This window comes from Hippocampus zosterae, chromosome 16 (assembly GCF_025434085.1).
Source record: "Hippocampus zosterae strain Florida chromosome 16, ASM2543408v3, whole genome shotgun sequence".
Lineage (NCBI taxonomy): Eukaryota > Metazoa > Chordata > Actinopteri > Syngnathiformes > Syngnathidae > Hippocampus > Hippocampus zosterae.
Window position 1 is genome coordinate 3,155,985 of NC_067466.1, and position 20,886 is coordinate 3,176,870.

Consider the following 20,886-nt stretch of genomic DNA (forward strand, 5'->3'; position numbering starts at 1 on the left):
TATGCAAAGAACACAGAAATTAGAAAGGGTGCAAATACTATATTTCAGCACACTATGTGGCACAATGCTTTATGATACTAGTCTGCACTGTGCACCAACGGCGTGCAAAGTTGGTCTCGCCCTACCACACCTCTCTGAGCTCCTCCACCCCTACGCACCTGCCCAGTGCCTTAGGTCTACGGACCAAATACTGCTGGAGGTACCGAGGACGAAGGCTCAGTCGGGATCGAGTGTTTGGAATGACCACCCACTAAACGTTAGGCAAGCTCATTTTTATTCTTTAACTTTTTACTTAGTATGAGTTTTATTGTTTTTGTGCTTTTTGTTGTCGTTATTACCGTATTTTCCGCACTATAGGGTACACCAAAAGTCTTCAATTTTCTTAAAAGCTCACCGAGCGCCTTAAAATCTGGTGCGTCTTTTGTATGGTCATTACGGTAATATGTCGACTCCAAGATGGCTCGTTCTTGGAGACATGCTTCCAATGTTATAACTTGCTGTTGGTTCAGTGAACTGTGTCGCTGCTTTATTAAATAAGTTTGTGTTGCAGCTCTGAAAAAAGGAGAGCTGTGGTGTTCATTTTTTTAAAACAGTCTCAACAAATACAGGTACGCCTTTGTACGTCTCCGTAAATTCTTCCGTTCGACTCAAAAGGCGTTCAAGACCGCCTCCGAAAAACGTAATGTTGTGATTTCATCATTTGTGAATACACAACAAAGGAATGAATAACTACGACTGACATCTTGTGTTATTTTGACTTCAAGATGGCGCCGCGAGAGTGGCTGCCTTTCCAACAGCTCCTATTCTGTTCTTCTACTTCTTCCTCTCATAACTTTGCTGCCGTGAAGTGGGAATTTCTCAATTGTAAAGGTTTTCTCATCTTATCTTATCTGGTCGTACTGTTGGAGCTACGATAAAGGACATACCAATGCGTTTTTCGCAGGCGGTCATGAACGACTCTCGAGTTGACCGGAAGAAAAGTAGGGAAGGAGACGGACAAAGACGCACCTGTATTTGTTGAAAAAAGGAGAGCTGTGGTTGTGGTTTTATTATTTTTTTAAACTCAGACTTTATTAATGGTTTTCACAGTCCCAGCAAATACAGGTTCTGTACATCTTTGTCCGTCTCTGTGCCTTCTTCCGTTCCGCTCAAGAGGCGTTCATGGCCGCATCCGAAAAACGTAAATTAATTCTTACTTCAATGAAACCACGAAGAAAATCAAGCAAGGAAATCACAAAATAAATTCTGATGGGGAGCAGGGGGGGTGAGATATATATAATTTATTTTGTGATTACATCGCTTGATTTTTTTGTTTTGATGCATTATTTTCAATTTTCGTAGTTTCATTTAAGTACATTCATTCATTCATCTTCCTAACCGCTTGATCCTCACTAGGGTCGCGGGGGGTGCTGGAGCCTACCCCAGCTGTCTCCGGGCAGTAGGCGGGGGACACCCTGAATCGGTTGCCAACCAATCGCAGGGCACACAGAGACGAACAACCATTCGCACTCACACTCACACCTAGGGACAATTTAGAGTGTTCAATCAGCCTGCCATGCATATTTTTGGAATGTGGGACGAAACCGGAGCACCCGGAGAAAACCCACGCAGGCCCGGGGAGAACATGCAAACTCCACACAGGGAGGCCGGAGCTGGAATCGAACCCGGTACCTCTGCACTGTGAAGCTCACGTGCTAACCACTGGACTACCGGGCCGCCCCATTTAAGTACAGTAATAGTTAATTTATATTTTTCAGAGGTGGTCATGAACCCCTCAAGTTGAACGGACGCCCCTCGAGTTGAATGGAAGGAGTGTAGCACCATCTAGTGGAGGCATTGTAGATTGCACATTTTAATGCGAAGCTTCTAATGTATGAAAACATTTTACAAAATAGCCATTCATTGAAGGTGCACCACGTCTTTTAGTGCGGAAAATACAGTAATTTGTTTTACGACTTAATTTTTCCTCCATGTACAGAAATTTGTATGCATTGATGGTTGTTTTAAAATGCTTTTTCATTACACTTGAGTTGAGTTCAGTTGATCACGCCCCAATTTATTTGGACCAATTGCAAAAGAAAAGCAACAGAGGCCAGGTGTGGTGGGGTACAGTGTGGAAATTGGGATTCATCCACTCATCCTACATGACATCCATCCATCCATCCATTTTCGAAACCACTTAATCCTCACAATGGTTGCGGGGGGGTGCTGGAGCCTATCCCAGCCGCCTTCGGGCAGTAGACGGGGGACACCCTGAACCGGTTGCCAGCCAATCGCAGGGCAGAACAGAGACGAACAACCATGCGCGATCACACTCACACCTGTGGACAATTTAGTGTGTTCAATAAACCTGCCATGCATGTTTTTGGAACGTGGGAGGAAACCGGAGCACCCGGAGAAAACCCACGCAGGCCCGGGAGAACATGCAAACTCCACACAGGGAGGCCGGAGCTAGAATTGAACCCGGTACCTCTGCACTGTGAAGTCGATGTGCTAACCACTAAACTACTGGGCCGCCCTTCCTACATAACATTCATTGTATATTAAACTTGGGAACGGTCGGCACAATTTTCACTTTGAACTGAAATGACCCATGCAGACCCAAAGGCGGAGGCCTTTCTTGTGTGTCAGCCTTTACATAGTTCAGAGGCTCTGAAACTGCATTGCTGAATGGATGATATGTCTCAATAATTGTTGTTTGTGGCATTAAAAATGTTTACTTGAACATAAAATACCTTCTTGCCACCTCTCATTTTGCCTGTGGTACACTGCAGAGTGGTTTGCAGTGCCTTTCAGGCACAGTAATTAAATAATCTAAATCAGCCATTGCAATTCGCCTCTGGTTTGATAAATCACTTTACCAAGCGAAATTCAACTATTTGCATATATTCCTCTCAGAAGGTGCAAAATTATTGTGCAGCAATATTTGCCCATTTGACAGACGCAATCCGTGGTGCTTCTGATTTGTCGATCAGCTTCCTCGTTGGAGTGAGCAGTCAAGTTTATGCCCAATTTTGTATCGCAAATCTTTAGTAAATCAGGCCAATACAGTACTCATACAGACCACACGAATATCACAACTGTTGATAAACCTGACACAATAAAATGTGTATATTGATACCTGATATCCAGGAAGTGTTCGCACAGCTTCAATCACAGCAAGAGCAGCCAGATGTTGCAGAAAGGAAATCCTCTGTCCAAGCCTTGAACTCAGCTTTATCTGGACACATAGCGTGAACATGGCACAACCCAGAGGGCTCAGCCAGGCATTTCTTCCCCTCCCTGCAGCAGTACATACAGTACATAAATGAATGGGATTTTTTTTTAATCATTCAGAATTCAGATCCTCAAGTAACTTAAAAAAGGTCACTTTCCTAGAGTTTGTTCTTTTTTTGGTTTTGAATGTGGAGATGGGATTCGGCTCCTATTAAGTGCAGAGCAGTACAGTTATCAACTCTGTGAGAGAGACGACTGTGAGCCACCCTAGATATTTGCCTTAACAACTTTAACAGAAAGCTGATGAAATTAACTAGACAATACAAACAATATATACCGGTAATCGCTTTCTTGACTGACTTTATCGTATTTGAAAAAGTTGAAGAATTTTAAAATGACCCTTTGGCACAGATTTTAGCAAGGATCATGCAAGTTGACACATGGTTTGCTTTTGCGGGCCACATAAAATGATGTGGTGGGCCGGATCTGGCTTCCATGCTTTAAGCCCGAGTGGGAATTAACTGAAAAACTAAAAAGACAACAGAGAATTACACAGACAGTTTTTAAAACTCCGTTTACGATAAAGCTGAAGTCAATGAAGGATCCTACTCAATTGCCAATAGGAAATTAGAGTTGATTTAGGGAGTGACATTCCTAAAAGGAATATTCACAAACGCATGCTGTGGAAAAGTATTCACACAGGTTTAAGATAACACTATTCAAGGACACAAATTCTAAAAAAGTGAATTATATTGATAGAGTTCAATCACAACTTTGATCTGTTCTCATAAGTGTGCACTACAGCCACCACACTCCCCCAATGAGGCTAAAACACATTGACAGCCAGTATTTGTTTATTAGTCTGTTCTCATTTACCCTCTTACTAATTTATCTTCTCCTTGTTCTTTCAGGTTATATTTAGTGTTGCGTTTTTAAGGAATTTTCCGATGACTTTTTGCCAAAACAACACGTTTTCACATGACGGCAAGAAATACTATTCGTGAGATCCCTAATTAGCCCAGTAAATGCCAAGAGATGTGAAAATAACATAAGATAAAATAAACATGATAACGAGATGTGGGTAATGCTCATTGAAGTCATCAATGTTTGCACAGATGCAAGGCATCAAAGATGTGGATGTAGCAGAATGAAATGCAAGAAGCTTGAATTTCACATATTTGCAAGGTTATTTTGTACTTGAGAAAACAAGTAGTGTTCAAGAATAAAGTTCAATGTGCTGGAATGAATGGACATGAGGCTAATTGATAGTTTTCAGTAGAGTCAAACCTCAGTTTTCGAACGTCTCTGTTATCGACCAAATCGTTTTTTGACCAAAAATTTCGTTTTTTTTTAATGCGTCGGATTACGACCAAAAATCGGTTCTCGACCAAACTGAGTGCACTTGAATGCGCCACTTGACTCCTCTCGCCTTCATTACACGAGGAAGTGACGCTTCTTCGGGTAGACGGGGAAGTGACACTTCCTCGTGTAGCGTTCCATTGTGAGCAGACGTGTTCAATAAAGATTTTTTTAAAAGAGCGTGGTTTCGGTTTTCGAACAAATCGGGTTTTGAACAGCCTTCTGGAAGGATTATGGTTGAAAACCGAGGTATGACTGTAGTTGAATACATACTACATTTTAAAATCAATGAATAATAATTTTCAATTATTGATTTCAACGTCAATTAAAGCAACAGTGATTTTTTTTTTTTTGGATAATTGTCCAACCCTAGACATTATCCAGTCGGACAGGACTAAGTCTACCAGCCCATTCAGGCTGCATGTCCCATGCACAAACCTTACATTTGAAGTACCTTTTTCAAAAGGAAGCCTCTTTGGTTTTATCCTATGTGTGCGTCTATCGCTGGTCACTGGTCTAAATTTAATGGAAAAAAAATTTAAATGCCTTTTATTTTATTTTTTATGAACGGCTGTCATTTCCTTTTCAGGACTATGTTCTAAATCAGGCATGTCCAGCTCCGGGCCTGGAGAGCCACTGTCCTGCCTGTTTTCCAGCTCTCCCGGCTGCAACACACCTGATTCAGATGATCAGCTCATCAGCCAGCTCTTAACCAGCATGAGAACGTTCGTGATTATTTAAATCAGGCGTGTTGCTCCTGGGAGAGCTGGAAAACAGGCAGGACAGCGGACAGTGAGGACCGAGTTTGGACACCCCTGTTATAAATGCTAAGTAAACAAACATGTAATTTTGTATTAAATGAGGGACATTTTGAAAACATGCTTGACCAATGTACTTTAAATTTCCAGATGCAATTATGTTCATGTTGGCTTAAAATAATGTCCCTTAAAAAATGTATTTGCCTGATTTGACCTGGGAAGCCATGGTATACAAATACTGTATGCCAAATATGCTCAGCACAAAGAGAGAATAGCACACAGTTAAGTGTTTGTACAAACCATATTTTCCTTGTATCTGTCATGTGACACAGTATGTATGCAGACTCACTATGCAGGAGCACTGACCTCTGCCCTGACTTTGTCGAGCAGCTATGACTATTAAACCAACATCTTCTGGTAAATGCAGATTTAGTCTAGAGGGAGACAAATATTTAGAAGAAGGCATTAAAACTCCAAAATTGAAACAAAGACAACAGTTTGTGATAATCCTTTCGAAGAATGTACTTTATGTTGCAACACTTTGTACTGTGAAGATAGTATCAGAGGCTTGTCAGCTAAATAATTACGGGCCACATTAATTGTTTGCAGCACAGGTTTGTATGCTGTACCGTTAATGTCATTGCAACATTACAGGACTGTGTGTAACCCACATCTAAAAACAACGCAGCACAAACAATGCAGCATGAAATGTGTGGAAATGATGGGGGGATGAGGGGGTGGGGCGTTTATAGATCCTTGCATATAGTATTTAAAAAAAAAACCCATTCAGTGTGTTGTAATGGCTCAGTTAGTTAGGACGACAATATATAAGAGAAATGTGTATTAAAAAAAGACTGTCAATCTCAGTGTAACCCAGTGGTAGACAACCTTTGGTCCGCGGGCCCCAGACGTTGTTTCAGACACAGAGTATTCATGTTTAATGTGAATGATTGATTTATTACACAGATTGGCTGTGTGATTTAGCTTTTACTACGGACATACTGACCTACATAAATGAGCTGAATGTGACGTAACAAGGGAAAAAAAGCATGTGCATGAAATGCAAGCAAACATCAGTGCCTTCAAAACCATACAGGTTTATTCTCAGAGCAAATTTCAGACAAGTCATTCCCTAATTCCCCTCACTGGGTATGTTAAAAGGGACCATGCAACATGTGAAAAAAATACAGAAAATCAATGGGTGACCTGGATGAAGAATTCTGTTGGTTTTGTGATTTTGGAAAAATTGACAGGCCACTTCAGCTTGTGTCATGTCCCTTCTCACAAGAAGTCGAGTAATTAGCCTTAATGATCAAGAGTGAAAATACTGAAATATGGCTGCCGTCGTACGCTAGTACACAGAGGTAGATGCAATGTTTTAAACATTTTTCACAGAACTACATTGTAGATTTACGTTAACAGAAACATATAATGAAGATATGTGAATGAAGGCGATCATGGGTTTAGCTCCTCTTCTGCTGTAATGACACAATATATGTCCTGTTGTTCATCTGAGTATAGCTGGAGCTATACTCAAGGAAATGCCAACAGAACGATCAGATGTCAGTAAAATGTAGGAGACTGGACGGTCTCAGAAGTGGTTGTTATTTATTCCTTTGTTGTGTATTCACAAACGAAGAAATCACAAAATAAATTCTGTAGGTGGGGGCTATTGAATTTATTTTGTGATTTCCTCACTTGATTCTCTGTTTTGATGCATTATTTTCAATTTTCGTAGTTTTTCGAAGGAATCGTCAATTTCCGTTTTTTTTTTTTGGAGCCTGTCTTTGAACGCCTCTCAAGTCGAACGGAAGAAGTGAAGGCACGGAGAGACGGACAAAGACGTACCTGTATTTGTTGAAAACTAAAGTGTGAGCCTCTCCTTTTTTCGGAGCTGCAACAAAAACTTAATAAAGCAGTGACACAGTTCACTGAAACAACAAGTTATAACGTTGTAATCATGTCTCCAGCAAGGAGCTTTGATGTCGACATATTACCGTAATGAAACATAAACAAGGAGCACCGGATTTTAAGACGCGCTGTGAGCTTTCAAAAGCATTAATGGTAAAAGCTTTTAGGTGTACCTTTTAGTGCGGACAATACGGTATCCTGATACAGCCCAAGCATAGCACAATCTCACATGCACACACCTTGTGTCATTCTCTTTCTCCTTTCTTCTTTCTACATACATTCTTGCTGCTGGAGGCTGTAAATTTCCCCAGTGTGGGACGAATAAAGGATATCTTATCTTATCTTATCACCAATATACAGTAAAGCACGTACGAGATGAGAAAAATGTATTACCCTTCAACCAGATCCATGGTAGATGAAACAACCTCAGCATACAGCAAAGTATGCCCCAGCAAAACGGCTGTTAGGTTATTACAGTAGGTATCCAAGCAGAACATGTCCCAGCTCTGTGAGTCAGGACAATCGGTGAAGAGTGAAAGAAAGCTGTCATGCAGAAAAGCACCATCTAGTAGCTCAGATTTGGGCATGATCCTGAGGGAGGCCTTTGAGATCATGAGAAGGCCATCTTCATTTACATATGTATCTAGAAACTGAAGAAACTTAGCTTTGCCCTCCTGTGGGAAAGACAGAAAACAAGAAAACAATTGTACTCTCAGCAGTTTATACAAACAGGATACAGAAAAATATACAAATCCCAAATAAAAAATTTTATGAGTGGGGTAGGATGTGCCAATTTTCTTTTTCAGGATCATGTCAGGAGGATAGTTCGGTGGACAGGTGGGGGAAGCAAACAAATGTGTGAATATTTCAGGATACACTTAATTCCCTTCAATCAGAATCAGAATCAGAATCAGAATCAGAATCATCTTTATTGGCCAAGTATGTAGAACACACAAGGAATTTGTCTCCGGTATAACACGCTGCACTAGTATCATCGTAAACAACAAAATCATTGAACCATTTTAGAGTAACCACTAGTTTTGAAGTACCATTTTGTGGTGCAAGAAGAGTGACTGTCAGTGACTGTTTAAGGAGTTAATGGCTAGAGGGAAGAAGCTGTTCAAGTGTCTACTGGATTTGGTGCGCATGGATCTGTAGCGTCTGCCTGAGGGGAGTGGCTGAAAAAGGTGGTGGGCAGGGTGCGGGGGATCCAGGAGGATTTTCCGTGCCCTTGTCTTGATTCTTGCAGTGTACAAGTCTTCAAGAGTGGGTAGGGCGGTGCCAACGATTTTTTCTGCCGTCCTAACTGTCCGTTGAAGTCGGATTTTGTCCTTTTTTGTGGCGGCCCCAAACCAAACCGTGATGGAAGAACACAGGATTGATTCGATGACTGCAGTGTAGAACTGTCGTAGCACCTCCTGTGGCAGGCCATGCTTCCTCAGCAGCCTCAGGAAGTACATCCGCTGCCGGGCCCTTTTCAGGATGGAGATGGTGTTGACTTCCCACTTCATGTCCTGGGAGACTGTGATTCCCAGGAACTTGAAGGTCTCGACGGTTGACACAGGGCAGTTGGATAGTGTGAGGGGCAACTGAGGAGAAGAATGTTTCCTGAAGTCCACGATCATCTCTACAGTTTTGAGCGTGTTCAGCCCGAGGTTGTGTCGGCCGCACCAAAGCTCCAGCTGCTCCACTTGTTGGCGGTACGCAGACTCGTCGCCGTCTTTGATGAGACCGATGACCGTGGTGTCGTCTGCGAACTTTATGAGTTTGACAGCTGGATCTGTTGAGGTGCAATCGTTTGTGTAGAGAGAGAAGAGCAGAGGCGAGAGGACACATCCCTGTGGGGCACCAGTGCTGGTAGTGCGTATTGAATTTGTATTATATATATGAATATGTATTATATATAATACATATTACATAATTACATAATACATAATACATAATACATAGAGTACATGGAAATACCATTCTAATCGAAATGTTTTCAGAAAAACATGTTTTACATTTTGGCACATACATGGGCACCTCTATTTACAAAATTAATTGGTTCTGGAAGAAATTTCTTAACTCTGAAACTTTGAAAGTCACGTTTTCCATGTAAATGCCCGAATCCGTTCCAAGACGCCCCCCCCAAAAAAATTCGGACACAAATGTTTTCTAAACCATAAACATGCATCCAAATATGTAAGAAATACATGTCACAATTAGATTATTGCACGATAAATAAGAGTTGTACAAAATGTAAAAAACTAAGAATAAAGAACAAAAATGATGGTCATTTAACTTTTAACTGTATCCTCATCGTTTTTTGCTCTCTTTAGTTCATGTTCTCTCTCAAAAGTGGTGTATTTATCGATCTACACAAATAGACACATACAATAGAGGTCTTCTTAGTCAACGGATGATGCCCAGTAATAGCCAATGGCAGAGCAGCTATAAGTATGTTGCATTCAGGAAACTCGGAGCTGCGATAAGCAGACCATATTGTATTTTTACCTTCGTACCTTGAAATTGATTTCGTAACAAGAGGCAATATTTTCCTGTTGAGGTGTTTCATAACTTGAAAATTTCGCAAGAAGAGATGTTAGTAAGTAGAGGTACCACTGTACATCTTTCAAAGGTCCAATGTAATCAGTACATTAGGAAAAAATATAAAGTGTCGACAGAAACCTTGGAAGTAAATTCCAAAAGCAACAAATGACACATCATCTGAGATTTTTTTCCACCTCAAAAACATTTGTCACCATCGCCCCTCACTTTCTTTCAACGACGCTCAAACCCTAATCCACGCCTTCATCACCTCCCGCCTTGACTACTCCAATAGCATCCTCTACGGCAGGGGTTGCCAACCGCCGGTGCGCGGACCGGTACCGGTCCGCAGCGCATTTGGTGCCGGGCTGCACAGAAAGAACTTGCCTTAATTCCGTTTTATTTATTTCTGAATAATAAATGTTTTATTTTGAAAAATTACCGGATTCTCCGTTACAGCCGTCATCTTTGTCACGCTTGACTCACGTCAAACCACGCTTCTCCGTCACGTGACTGATTACGCTAAAAACAAAATGTTGGAGGTCACAAAATGAGTTCAAATACTGCTGGAGATCGCTAATAACAACAACAATAATAATAATAATAATAATAATAATTAAATGATGTGAAAGACAATTGTAAATAGCACTGCGATTTATCCATTTTGTGTTTATATTGCACTTAATTGCACTTAATGGTGTTTGTTGTTTTTTTTTCTTCTTTCTTCTTTCTACCTACATTCTTGCTGCTGGAGGCTGTAAATATCCCCAAGAGGGGACAAATAAAGAATATCTTATCTTATCTTAAATGACGGCGGCCTTAAAAGTAAGTTCGAGACAACTGGATTAAAGTTATGGCTGAATACTCTGAGATCGCCACAATAGCACTGTTGCTATTTCCGACATCCTACCTGTGTGAGTTGGGGGGTTTCTGCAGCAAGGGCGACTAAAACAAAATTACGAAGTAGACTGGACATAAACCACACACTTGAGGTGTCATTGTCTCCTATTACCCTGAGATGGGACCGTCTAGTTGCAGAAAATCAAGCTCGGAGCTGTGGTGAGTTGTCATTTTCATGCACTTTGAATTTACGTTGTATCGTATTTTGAAGGCAATAAACATTACCATAGCGATCAGTGTTGCGGCCAGATTAGACGCTCCTTGTGTTTATTATTATATTTCGAAAACACCACAGTTTTCATGTAGCTCATGCCATATTATTTTGTTGTATTAATCCACCACATCTTAAATGTCGGCCCCTGAAAATATTGTCTGACATAAACCGGTCCGTGGGGTAAAAAAGGTTGGGGACCCCTGCTCTACGGTACAACTTCCAAACTCCTCAATAAACTACAGTACATACAGAATGCCGCCTTCTCACCCACACCCGCACTTGTGATCACATCTCCCCCATCCTTAGAAACCTCCACTGGCTCCGAGTTCCCCAGCGTATTCAGTTTAAACTCCTCCTACTCACCTATAAAGCCCTTCACAATCAGGCCCCCTCCTACCTCTCCGACCTTCTTCACCCATCCACTCTTGCAACCTCCGCTCCTCGAAGACAAACCTTGCCATCCCCATAACCAGGCTCAAAACCTGGGGGGACCGAGCCTTCTCTGTCGCCGCCCCCACCCTCTGGAACTCTCTACCACAACACATCCGTACCAACTGTACTGACCTCCAATCTTTGAAATCGTTTCATAAAACTCATTGTTTCCGCAATGCTTCTAACACCTTTTAATCTCTTTCACCCATTTTTGCTTTGTTTTTCTTCTTCTAAATCAGCCATCTCCTTACCTCTGCGTTCCGCTTCCTAGACGCACAATTTTCCCGCGGGATGCACAGTTCCAAATAATGTGCGTTTTTGAGATGTAAGAAATTTCTCAGTCAAAAAAAAAAACTACCGGGAGAGTGTTGTTTCCTTAGCGTCATTTTGACGGTACCGAAAAATCGTTTAACCATAAAAGTCACCCCACACGAGTTGACTGTATGCGATCAAATCTCTCCTGCGTGATCAACACGATTTTACTGTGCCTGTATGAGTGTTTGTGGTGTGGTGTGCGAGTGTGAGTGTGTTTATTGTGTTTCTGATTTACTTTTGTTTTGTTTTGTTTTGTTTTGTTTTCAGTGTTGGGGGGATGGAACAGATAACGTAATGTGCACACGCGGGTTGCTATTTTAGTCCGCAAACTGAGGAATCGCACAGATGAAAGTTTGAGATGAAGGCAAAAAAAAACTCACAACGGTCTATTAATTACGATATTTAAGAAATGGGAATGCTAGTCTGATTTTTCGTATGAATCGTCCAAAAGGCGTATCACTAAACTCACCTGTGACGTATGCACAGAACACGAGAGCGAGATTCGATGGGAGGCACGATTACGAAGCAAGTTGGTCATTAGATCGATAGGCTAATCGCTATGAAAAATATTATGAAAGAATCTTGCTTATTCTATAATTTACTGGTTGTAGCATGGTAACTTTAGGAATAAAACATTCGTCACAAGGTGTAGTAATGCTAATGTTAACTATTGGTAGAACTAATGATGACGTGTGTTAGATTCTTTCGTCAAATTGATAGTCAATTACAGATGCATCGTCTTGGGAAGAGGATGTCAAGCCACATCAATACTTACCTGTATTAATGATTACCAGTAAATTACTCTTTGCAGTTTGAGATTGGAAAAAAATACTCAGATTTTGTGGTATGCTGTATTCATGATGCCATATGGGTACACCATATTTTGATCCATTTCTTTTTTGGTATAAACCTGGAGTACACAGCTGCTGATGTAATGTTCATTGTTAATGCATAGTTTTCTGACATTTACCCTTGAAACATTATACTTTTGAGTTTCAGAATTCTTGATTATGAATATCAGTCAAAGTAGAAAAATGTGTTCCCATGATGAACGTTTACGGAACCCCAAATTAGTTACCGTGGTTTCCCATTGCATAATCCGAGGAACCGAAAAACGGTTACCATGAATTTCCGAAATCCTCAACCCTGCAACTGAATTATTTACATTTTTGCAGCATTTTTTTTATAATTGTACGTATATGTTGTTGTTTGTGTTATTATCATATGCAATTGAATATGGAGACCATTTCAGAATTCGAAATTTGGGACTCTCTAAAAGCATAATGGGACTCATACTTTTCTGATGAGCGAGTCCTCGCTATGGGTAAACTATAAAATTATCACCGTAAATGTGTTTGTTTTAAATCATGCATGCTTGGCTTTAAGTGTACTTTTTTATCCTGTGTTTTAAACTCTTGTAAAGTGCCTGAGTACGCTGAAAAGTGCTTTCAAAATAAATGTATTATTTTTTTAACTTCTGAGGAAGTTTGACCTCTCAACCCAAAACAAGAAAGCGCCAAAATATGAGTATTTCCACATCGTTTAGAGTCTGTTCCATCCAGCGTCATAAGTCATGATCAGAAAGGTTTTGTTCGGCATACACACTCATCCATCCATCCATCTTGTACCGCTTATCCGAGGCCGGGTCGCGGGGGCAATAGCTTTAGCAGGGAAGCCCAGACTTCCCTCTCCCTAGCTACTTCTTCCAGCTCTCCCCGGGGGATCCCGAGGCGTTCCCAGGCTAGGTGGGTGACATAGTCTCTCCAGCGTGTCCTGGGTCTTCCTCTGGGTCGTCTCCCGGTGGAACATGCCCGGAACACCTCACCAGGGAGGCGTTCAGGAGGAATCCGAATCAGATGCCCAAGCCACCTCATCTGGCTCCTCTCGATGTGGAGGAGAAGCGGCTCGACTCTGAGCCTCTCCCGGATGACCGAGCTTCTCATCCTTCGAGAAGCGGCTAGACCCTGAGCCTCTCCCGGATGACCAAGCTGATGATAAGCTTCTCACCTTATCTCTAAGGGAGAGCCTGGACACCCTGCGGAGCAAACCCATTTCGGACGCTTGTATTCAGGATCTCGTTCTTTCGGTCACGACCGATAGCTCGTGACCATAGGAGGGTTGGAACATAGATCGACCGGTAAATTGAGAGCTTCGCCCTTTGGCTCAGCTCCTTCTTGACCATGACAGACCGATACAACGTCCACATCACAGCAGACACTGCACCGATCCGCCTGTCGATCTCTTGCTCCCTCCTGCCCTCATTCATGAACAATACCCCAAGATACTTAAACTCCTCCACTTGGGGCAAGATCTCCTCCCCAACCCGGAGGGGGCACTCCACCCTTTTCCGACTGAGGACCATGGTTTCAGATTTGGAGGTGCTGATTTTCATCCCAACCGCTTCACACTCGGCTGCGAAACGCTCCAATGAGAGTTGGAGAGCGCTGCTTGAAGGAGCCAACAGTACCACATCATCTGCAAAAAGCAGAGATGCAATACTGAGGCCACCAAAACGGACCCCCTCAAAGCTTTGGCTGCGTCTAGAAATTCTGTCCATAAAGTTTATGAACAGAATTGGTGACAAAGGGCAGCCTTGGTGGAGTCCTACCCTCACTGGAAACGATTTCGACTTACTGTCTGTCTGTACTTACTGTTTAGTGAGCGAACAGCCCGTATCATGGGGTTCGGTACCCCATACCCTCGAAGCACACTCCACAGAACTCCCCGAGGGACACGGTCAAACGCACTCCACAGAACTCCCCGAGGGACACGGTCAAACGCCTTCTCCAAGTCTACAAAACACATGTAGACTGGATGGGCGAATTCCCACATACCCTCGAGGACCCTGCTCAGGATGTAGAACTGGTCCACTGTTCCACGGCCGGGACGAAAACCACAATGCTCCTCCTCAATCTGAGGCTCAACTTCCTGGCGGACCCTCCTCTCCAGCACCCCTGAATAGACCTTACCAGGGAGGCTGAGGAGTGTGATCCCTCTGTAGTTGGAACACACCCTCCAGTCCCCCTTTTTAAAAAGAGGGACTACCACCCCGGTCTGCCAATCCAAAGGCACTCTCCCCGTTGACCACACGATGTTGCAGAGGTGTGTCAACCAGGACAGCCCCACAAGATCCAGAGCCTTGAGGAACTCCAGACGGCTCTCATCCACCCCTGGGGCCTTGCCACGAGGAGCTTTTTAACCACATTGGTGACTTCAACCACAGAGATAGGAGAGCCCACCTCAGGGTCCTCAGACTCTGCTTCCTCCAAGGAAGATGTGTTGGTGGAGTTGAGCAGCGCCCCATCCCCACTGTACACAGTGTTCGTGGTGCACTGCTTCCCCCTCCTGAGACGTCGGATGGTGGACCAGAATTTCCTCGAAGCCGTCCGGAATTCGGCTTCCATGGCCTCACCGAACTCTTCCCACGCCTCGGCAACCACCAAAGCTGCGTTCCGGTTGGCCAGTCGATACCCCTCAACTACCTCTGGGATCCCACAGGCCATAAAGGCTTGATAGGACTCCTTCTTTAGCTTGACGGTATCCCTTACTGCTGGTGTCCTCCAGCGAGTACGGGTGTGGCCGCCACGACAGGCACCAACCACCTTACGGCCACAACTCAGATTGGCCGCCTCAACAATAGAGGCACGGAACATAATCCACTAGGACTCAATGTCCCCCGTCTCCCCCGGAACATGGGAAAAGCTCTGTCGGAGGGGGGAGTTGAAACTCCTTCTGACAGGGGATTCCGCCAGACGCTCCCAACAAACCCTCACAATACATTTGGGTCTGCCAGGATGGACCGGCATCTTCCCCCACCATCGGAGCCTACTCACCACCAGGTCGTGATCAGTTGACAGCTCCGCCGCTCTCTTCACCCGAGTGTCCAAAACATGCGGCCGTAAATCCGATGATACAACCACAAAGTCGATCATCGAACTGCGGCCTAGGGTGTCCTGGTGCCAATCCTGGTGACATCCTTATGTTTGAACAAGGTGTTCGTTATGGACAATCCGTGTCGAGTGCAGAAGTCCAATAACAAAACAGCACTCGAGCTCTGATGGGGGGGGGGGGTGGGGGCGTTCCTCCCAATCATGCCCTTCCAGGTCTCACTGTCATTGCCCACGTGAGCATTGAAGTCCCCCATCAGAACAAGGGAGTCCCCAGCAGGAGTACTCTACAGCACACCCTCCAAGGACTCCAAAAAGAGTGGGAATGCTGAGCTCCTGTTTGGTGCATATGCACAAACAACAGTCGCCACCCGAAGGCGGAGGGAGGCAACCCTCTCATCTACCGGTGTGAACCCCAATGTACAGGCACCGAGCCAGGTGGCAATGAGTATGCCCACACCTGCTCTGCGACTCTCACTGTGAGCAACTCCAGAGTGGAAGAGAGTCCAACCCCTCTCGAGAAAACTGGTACCAGAACCCAGGCTGTGTGTGGAGGTAAGTCCGACTATATCCAGTCGGAACTTCTCTGCCTCACACACCAGCTCGGGCTCCTTCCCTGCCAGAGAGGTGACATTCCATGTCCCAAGAGCTAGTTTCTGCAGCCGAGGATCGGACCGCCAGGGTCCCCGCCTTTGGCTGCCGCCCAGCTCACATTGCACCCGACCCCTTTGACCCCTCCCACGGGTGGTGAGACCATGAGAAGGGGGACCCACGTTGCCTCTTCGGGCTGAGCCCATCCGGGCCCCATGGGTGTAGGCCCGGCCACCAGGCGCTCGCCAACAAGCCCCACCTCCAGGCCTGGCTCCAGAGGGGGGCCCCGGTGACCCGCGTCCAGGCAAGGGAAACTGAGTGCCATTGATTTGATTGATTATAAGGGGCTTGTGATCTGTGCTTTGTCTGGTCCCTCACCTAGGACCTGCTTGCAATGGATGACCCTGCCATGGGCATGAAGCCCCAGACAACTTAGCTCCTAGGATCATTGGGACACACAAACCCCTCCACCACGGTAAGGTGACGGCTCACGGAGGGGGCATGCACACTCTTTTTTTTTTAAACATTAGATGTCAATTTAACATAATTTTACAGCCCTGGTCAGTCTGCCTCGGAATGTGTCCCATCTGTGGATGCTGAAAAGGCCTTTGACAGCGGGGAATAGAACTTTATGTTTGAGACTTTAGAACAGTTTGGATTTGGGATTACAATAATTTCTTGGAATAGCTGTAACGAAACAATATTTGGGGATCGTGGAGCATAATTTTAAAATGTTGCGAAATGGGACAAAGACAGACCTGCCCAATTCGTCAACACTGCCCGTTAGCAGCACAGTGAATACTATCAAGATGTTGCAAATATTTCTACCTGTTTCAATGTGTGCATATTTTCTTATACACTCTCTCTCTATCTATCTATGTAAATATGAAATGACAGTGGGGGCTTTTAGAAACAATCCGCTAATATCTCATTTTCTATGGATACTCTCTCAATTTAGGATTTTTTTTAATGCTCGAATTGTTGACAAAGCCTTTCTAATTTAGGTATTAAACGGCTATATGAACTTTTTGTAGATGATGTATTTGCCTCTTTCGCCCAGCTAGTCCTAAGATTCAATAGTCTTAAGTCACACTTGATATACTTGCAACTCACATCTATCTATGTATATATGAAATGACAGTGGGGGCTTTTAGAAACAATCCGCTAATATCTCATTTTCTATGGATACTCTCTCAATTTAGGATTTTTTTTAACGCTCGAATTGTTGACAAAGCCTTTCTAATTTAGGTATTAAACGGCTATACGAACTTTTTGTAGATGATGTATTTGCCTCTTTCGCCCAGCTAGTCCTAAGATTCAATAGTCCTAAGTCACACTTGATATACTTGCAACTCAGAAGTTAATAAGGTCCCCCCTACAACAATTATGGACAATATTACGTGCTTTGATCCAACAAAAAAAGGGAGAATCAAGCACAAATAGTACTTAGTCTAGTCTCCCATAGGGAGGCTCCTCCCTTACCGAGAATTAAAGACTAGGAACAAGATCTTCAAACTCCACTTGGAGATGGACTTTAATTCAGTTTAAGGTTTTCATCCGGAACACAATTCTAAGGTTGGATTGTCCAAACTTCTTCAGCTCTTTGTTTGACAGGTGTAAGCTGGTGGCTAAAACGTTGATGAATATATTTTAGTTATGCCCCAGTTTAGAAAGCAGCCATCTCGTTACCTCAGTGTCCCGCGTCCTAGACACATAATTTTCCCGCCAGACGCACGGTTGCAAATAATGTGCATTTTTGGGATGCAAGGAAATTTCTCAGTCAACCCCCACCCCAAAAAGAAAAACTACGGTAAATCTTTTTTCCCAACAACGAATGCAGTTTGACAATCGCCGCTATTGTTGTTTTGATCTTGCGTTAAGTAATCTCGTGTGACAAGATGTCCGTTCTCGCGAGTCGAGATTGTCAAAAATCGGCCTTCACCTCTTGGAAAGCAGACGATTGCCAAGTTGTGTAACGTTAAGACAAGTGTTGCCAACAAGTGTTTCCAACAAGTGTTTCCAACAAGTGTTGCGAGAGTTTATTGCGGAGATATGAACTCAAAGACTGAACCATGGGATGAAATAAGTACAGTAAATATTCTCTAGTACGGACTCATGTCTAATTTGTCCAGATAACAGAAATGCCTCATTTGGGAAATAAGCATGGTACATTTCCTTTATGAACCTGCAAGTATTTTGACAAAATGCATGTGTAACAACACAATCAATAAAATATAAAAATATACTGCCCAAAAACTGTTTATAGAACAAAAACTGCAATATAGGTGCATCCCAAACAAATCACAACAGTAAAATACATACAGTATTTTAATATTTTTGGGGGAAAACTGTCTTGGGAAAAAATGTGTATTTTGGATTGTTTAGTTGGATGCATTCTTTGGTTTATGACAATGTTTGCCTGCCTGTCATACAGTTTTCTTGCTAGTTGCAAGTAACTGTCCCGTTGATCACCGATTTCTGGTAATTCTTGTGCATACTGAAGAATTTTTGTTGCCATTTGCATTGCTTCCTTGCTGGATGCTGGCTTGTCATCAGCAGTTGAATCGATGCCTTGTTTTTTAAAGTTTCGTAGATTTGCGTCTTTCCGACTCCAAGTGTCTACTGGATGTTTTTAACTTTGTGTCCAGCCTCGCTCAAACTGATGCATTTCACTCACTCCGCGACAGTCGTTACAGTTCTTCTACGTTTTGATGCGATGTTCTACACAACGTAAGTGAGTAAAGTTAAAATCTTTCGCAATTACAGTAAAACGCACGCCAATAAAAAGTCGCTTACACGTCTTCGTTTCGAATCTGATGAATGAAAACGGCAAAGCGAACACGTTTCTTCGGTCATGTCGAGTCGGTGTTGCTTTTAAGCTAGTGCTGCGTTCCCAGGGCGTAAGTGAATAAAGTTAAAATCATTCACAATTACAGTAAAACGCACGGCAATAAAAACTCACTTATACGTCGTCGTTTAGAATCTGATGATCGAAAAACGCGAGGTGAAAACTTGTTTCAGGGTTTTGTATTTTCCGTCGCATTGGGTGGGCATTACGTGTATTTAAGCTCATGGAATTTCCGCTTACGCAAGTTCCGGTAGCACGTAATATCATAGTCAAAGTGTTAATACATAGGTTTTTATTCCGGGTGAAGGATATTCCTTTCCATAGAATTCCGGGGATGGGAATATTTACTGTATTCTCAGCAAATCTTGTAGGCCTGAATTATTTCATTTTTTTGCAGCATTTGTTTATAAGAAATAAATTATCAATGTATATTGTTGTTTTTTGTGTTATTATCATATGCAATTGAATAAGTAGACCATTTCAGAATTCAAAATTTGGGACTCTCTAAATGCATAATGGGACTCATACTTTTCTGATCAGCGAGTCCCTGGGACTCAGACGGATCAAACTGTAAAATTATCTGTCACGTTGCGAGGTGGTGGTGGACCCCAAAAAGCAGGCAGGAGGGCGGAGCAGGGTGTATTTGAAGAAGTGTATTGATAAAACACAGAAAACTAAATCCTAAGCAAACAAAGTCCAAAGTAGCAAAGAAAAATCATGACCGAAGATAAAACATAACAGCAACCAAAACATGACTGAAACAAACCTGATTGCAGCAAACAAACCTGACAGTAGCAAGAAGCAACAATGACCCGACACTGAGTGTTCGCGCTGGGAGTCCTTTCAAAGGCCTGATTACCTATGACCAACAGGTGTGCAGCTGCAAGGGGAGCCCTACAGTGCCACCTGTTGGTCCCTAAACTGCATCATGACAGTACCCCTCCCTCAAGGGACGGATCCCAGACATCCCCAAATTGTCTAAAAGGCTTGCCTCGCGGGGGAACAGGAACTAAAAGCGATGGCAACCCTTGCCTCGTCGGAAAACAGGAACAAAAAGCGACGCCGAGCTTCGCCTCGCCCAAATACAATACAATAAGCGATGGTGACCTTCACCTCGCCAGGAAACAGGAACAAAAGCGACAGCAATCCTTTGGCTGGGCGTGGCCTGACGTGGACGTAGCTCAACGTAACGGGGGACATGGAACAGCCGGACGTGAACAGGGGCTTGGCCTGACGTGAGCGTGGACGTGGCACGGCTCGTCGTTGACGTGAATGTGACTCAGCTCCAACAGACACGTGACGAGCCTCAGCTCAACGTAGACGCGGACGGGACTCGGCCAACAGTAGACGCGGCTTGACAAGACGAAAACAGGACAACCGCATCACCAGCGCTGCCTGAAAGGGGAAAGGGTGTCGCTACGCCAGGCACATGGTGGAATAAGGAACAGTCCGTAGTACCTGCGGGGTCCAGGTGGTCGGGTCATTCTGTCACGTAGCGAGGTGTGGTAGTGGACCCCAAAAAGCAGGCAGGATGGAGGACCAGGGTGTATTTGAAGAATTGTATTTAAAACAAAGAAAACTAAATCCAAAACACACAAAGTCCAAAATTTAGACCCTCATGATGAATACAATAGATGGACCAAGGTTTCCCTTGCCCGGACGCGGGTCACCGGCGCCCCACTCTGGAGCCAGGCCTGGAGGTGGGGGGCTCGTTGGCAAGCGCCTGGTGGCCGGCCCTACACCCATGGGGCCCGGCCGGGCACAGCCCGAAGAGGCAACGTGGGTCCCCCTTCCCATGGGCTCACCACCCATGAGAGGGGCCAAAGGGGTCGGGTGCAATGTGAGCTGGGCGGCAGCCAAAGGCGGGGACCCTGGCGGTCTGATCCTCGGCTGCAGAAGCTAGCTCTTGGGACATGGAATGTCACC

General features: G+C 43.9%; 1 protein-coding gene across 4 annotated transcripts in view; it reads right to left on the bottom strand.

The window, feature by feature from the left end:
- The window catches only part of hlcs (holocarboxylase synthetase (biotin-(proprionyl-CoA-carboxylase (ATP-hydrolysing)) ligase)), a 73,865-nt gene that overhangs the window by 21,654 nt on the left and 31,325 nt on the right, over window positions 1–20,886 (bottom strand). For all 4 annotated transcript variants that reach the window (XM_052047222.1, XM_052047221.1, XM_052047224.1 and 1 more), the window contains exons 6-8: window positions 7,638–7,918; window positions 5,700–5,767; window positions 3,122–3,282 (exon numbers count right to left, since the gene is read on the bottom strand). In XM_052047222.1, coding sequence (XP_051903182.1) covers window positions 3,122–3,282; window positions 5,700–5,767; window positions 7,638–7,918 — 510 coding nt within the window. The remainder of the gene's footprint in view (window positions 1–3,121; window positions 3,283–5,699; window positions 5,768–7,637; window positions 7,919–20,886) is intronic.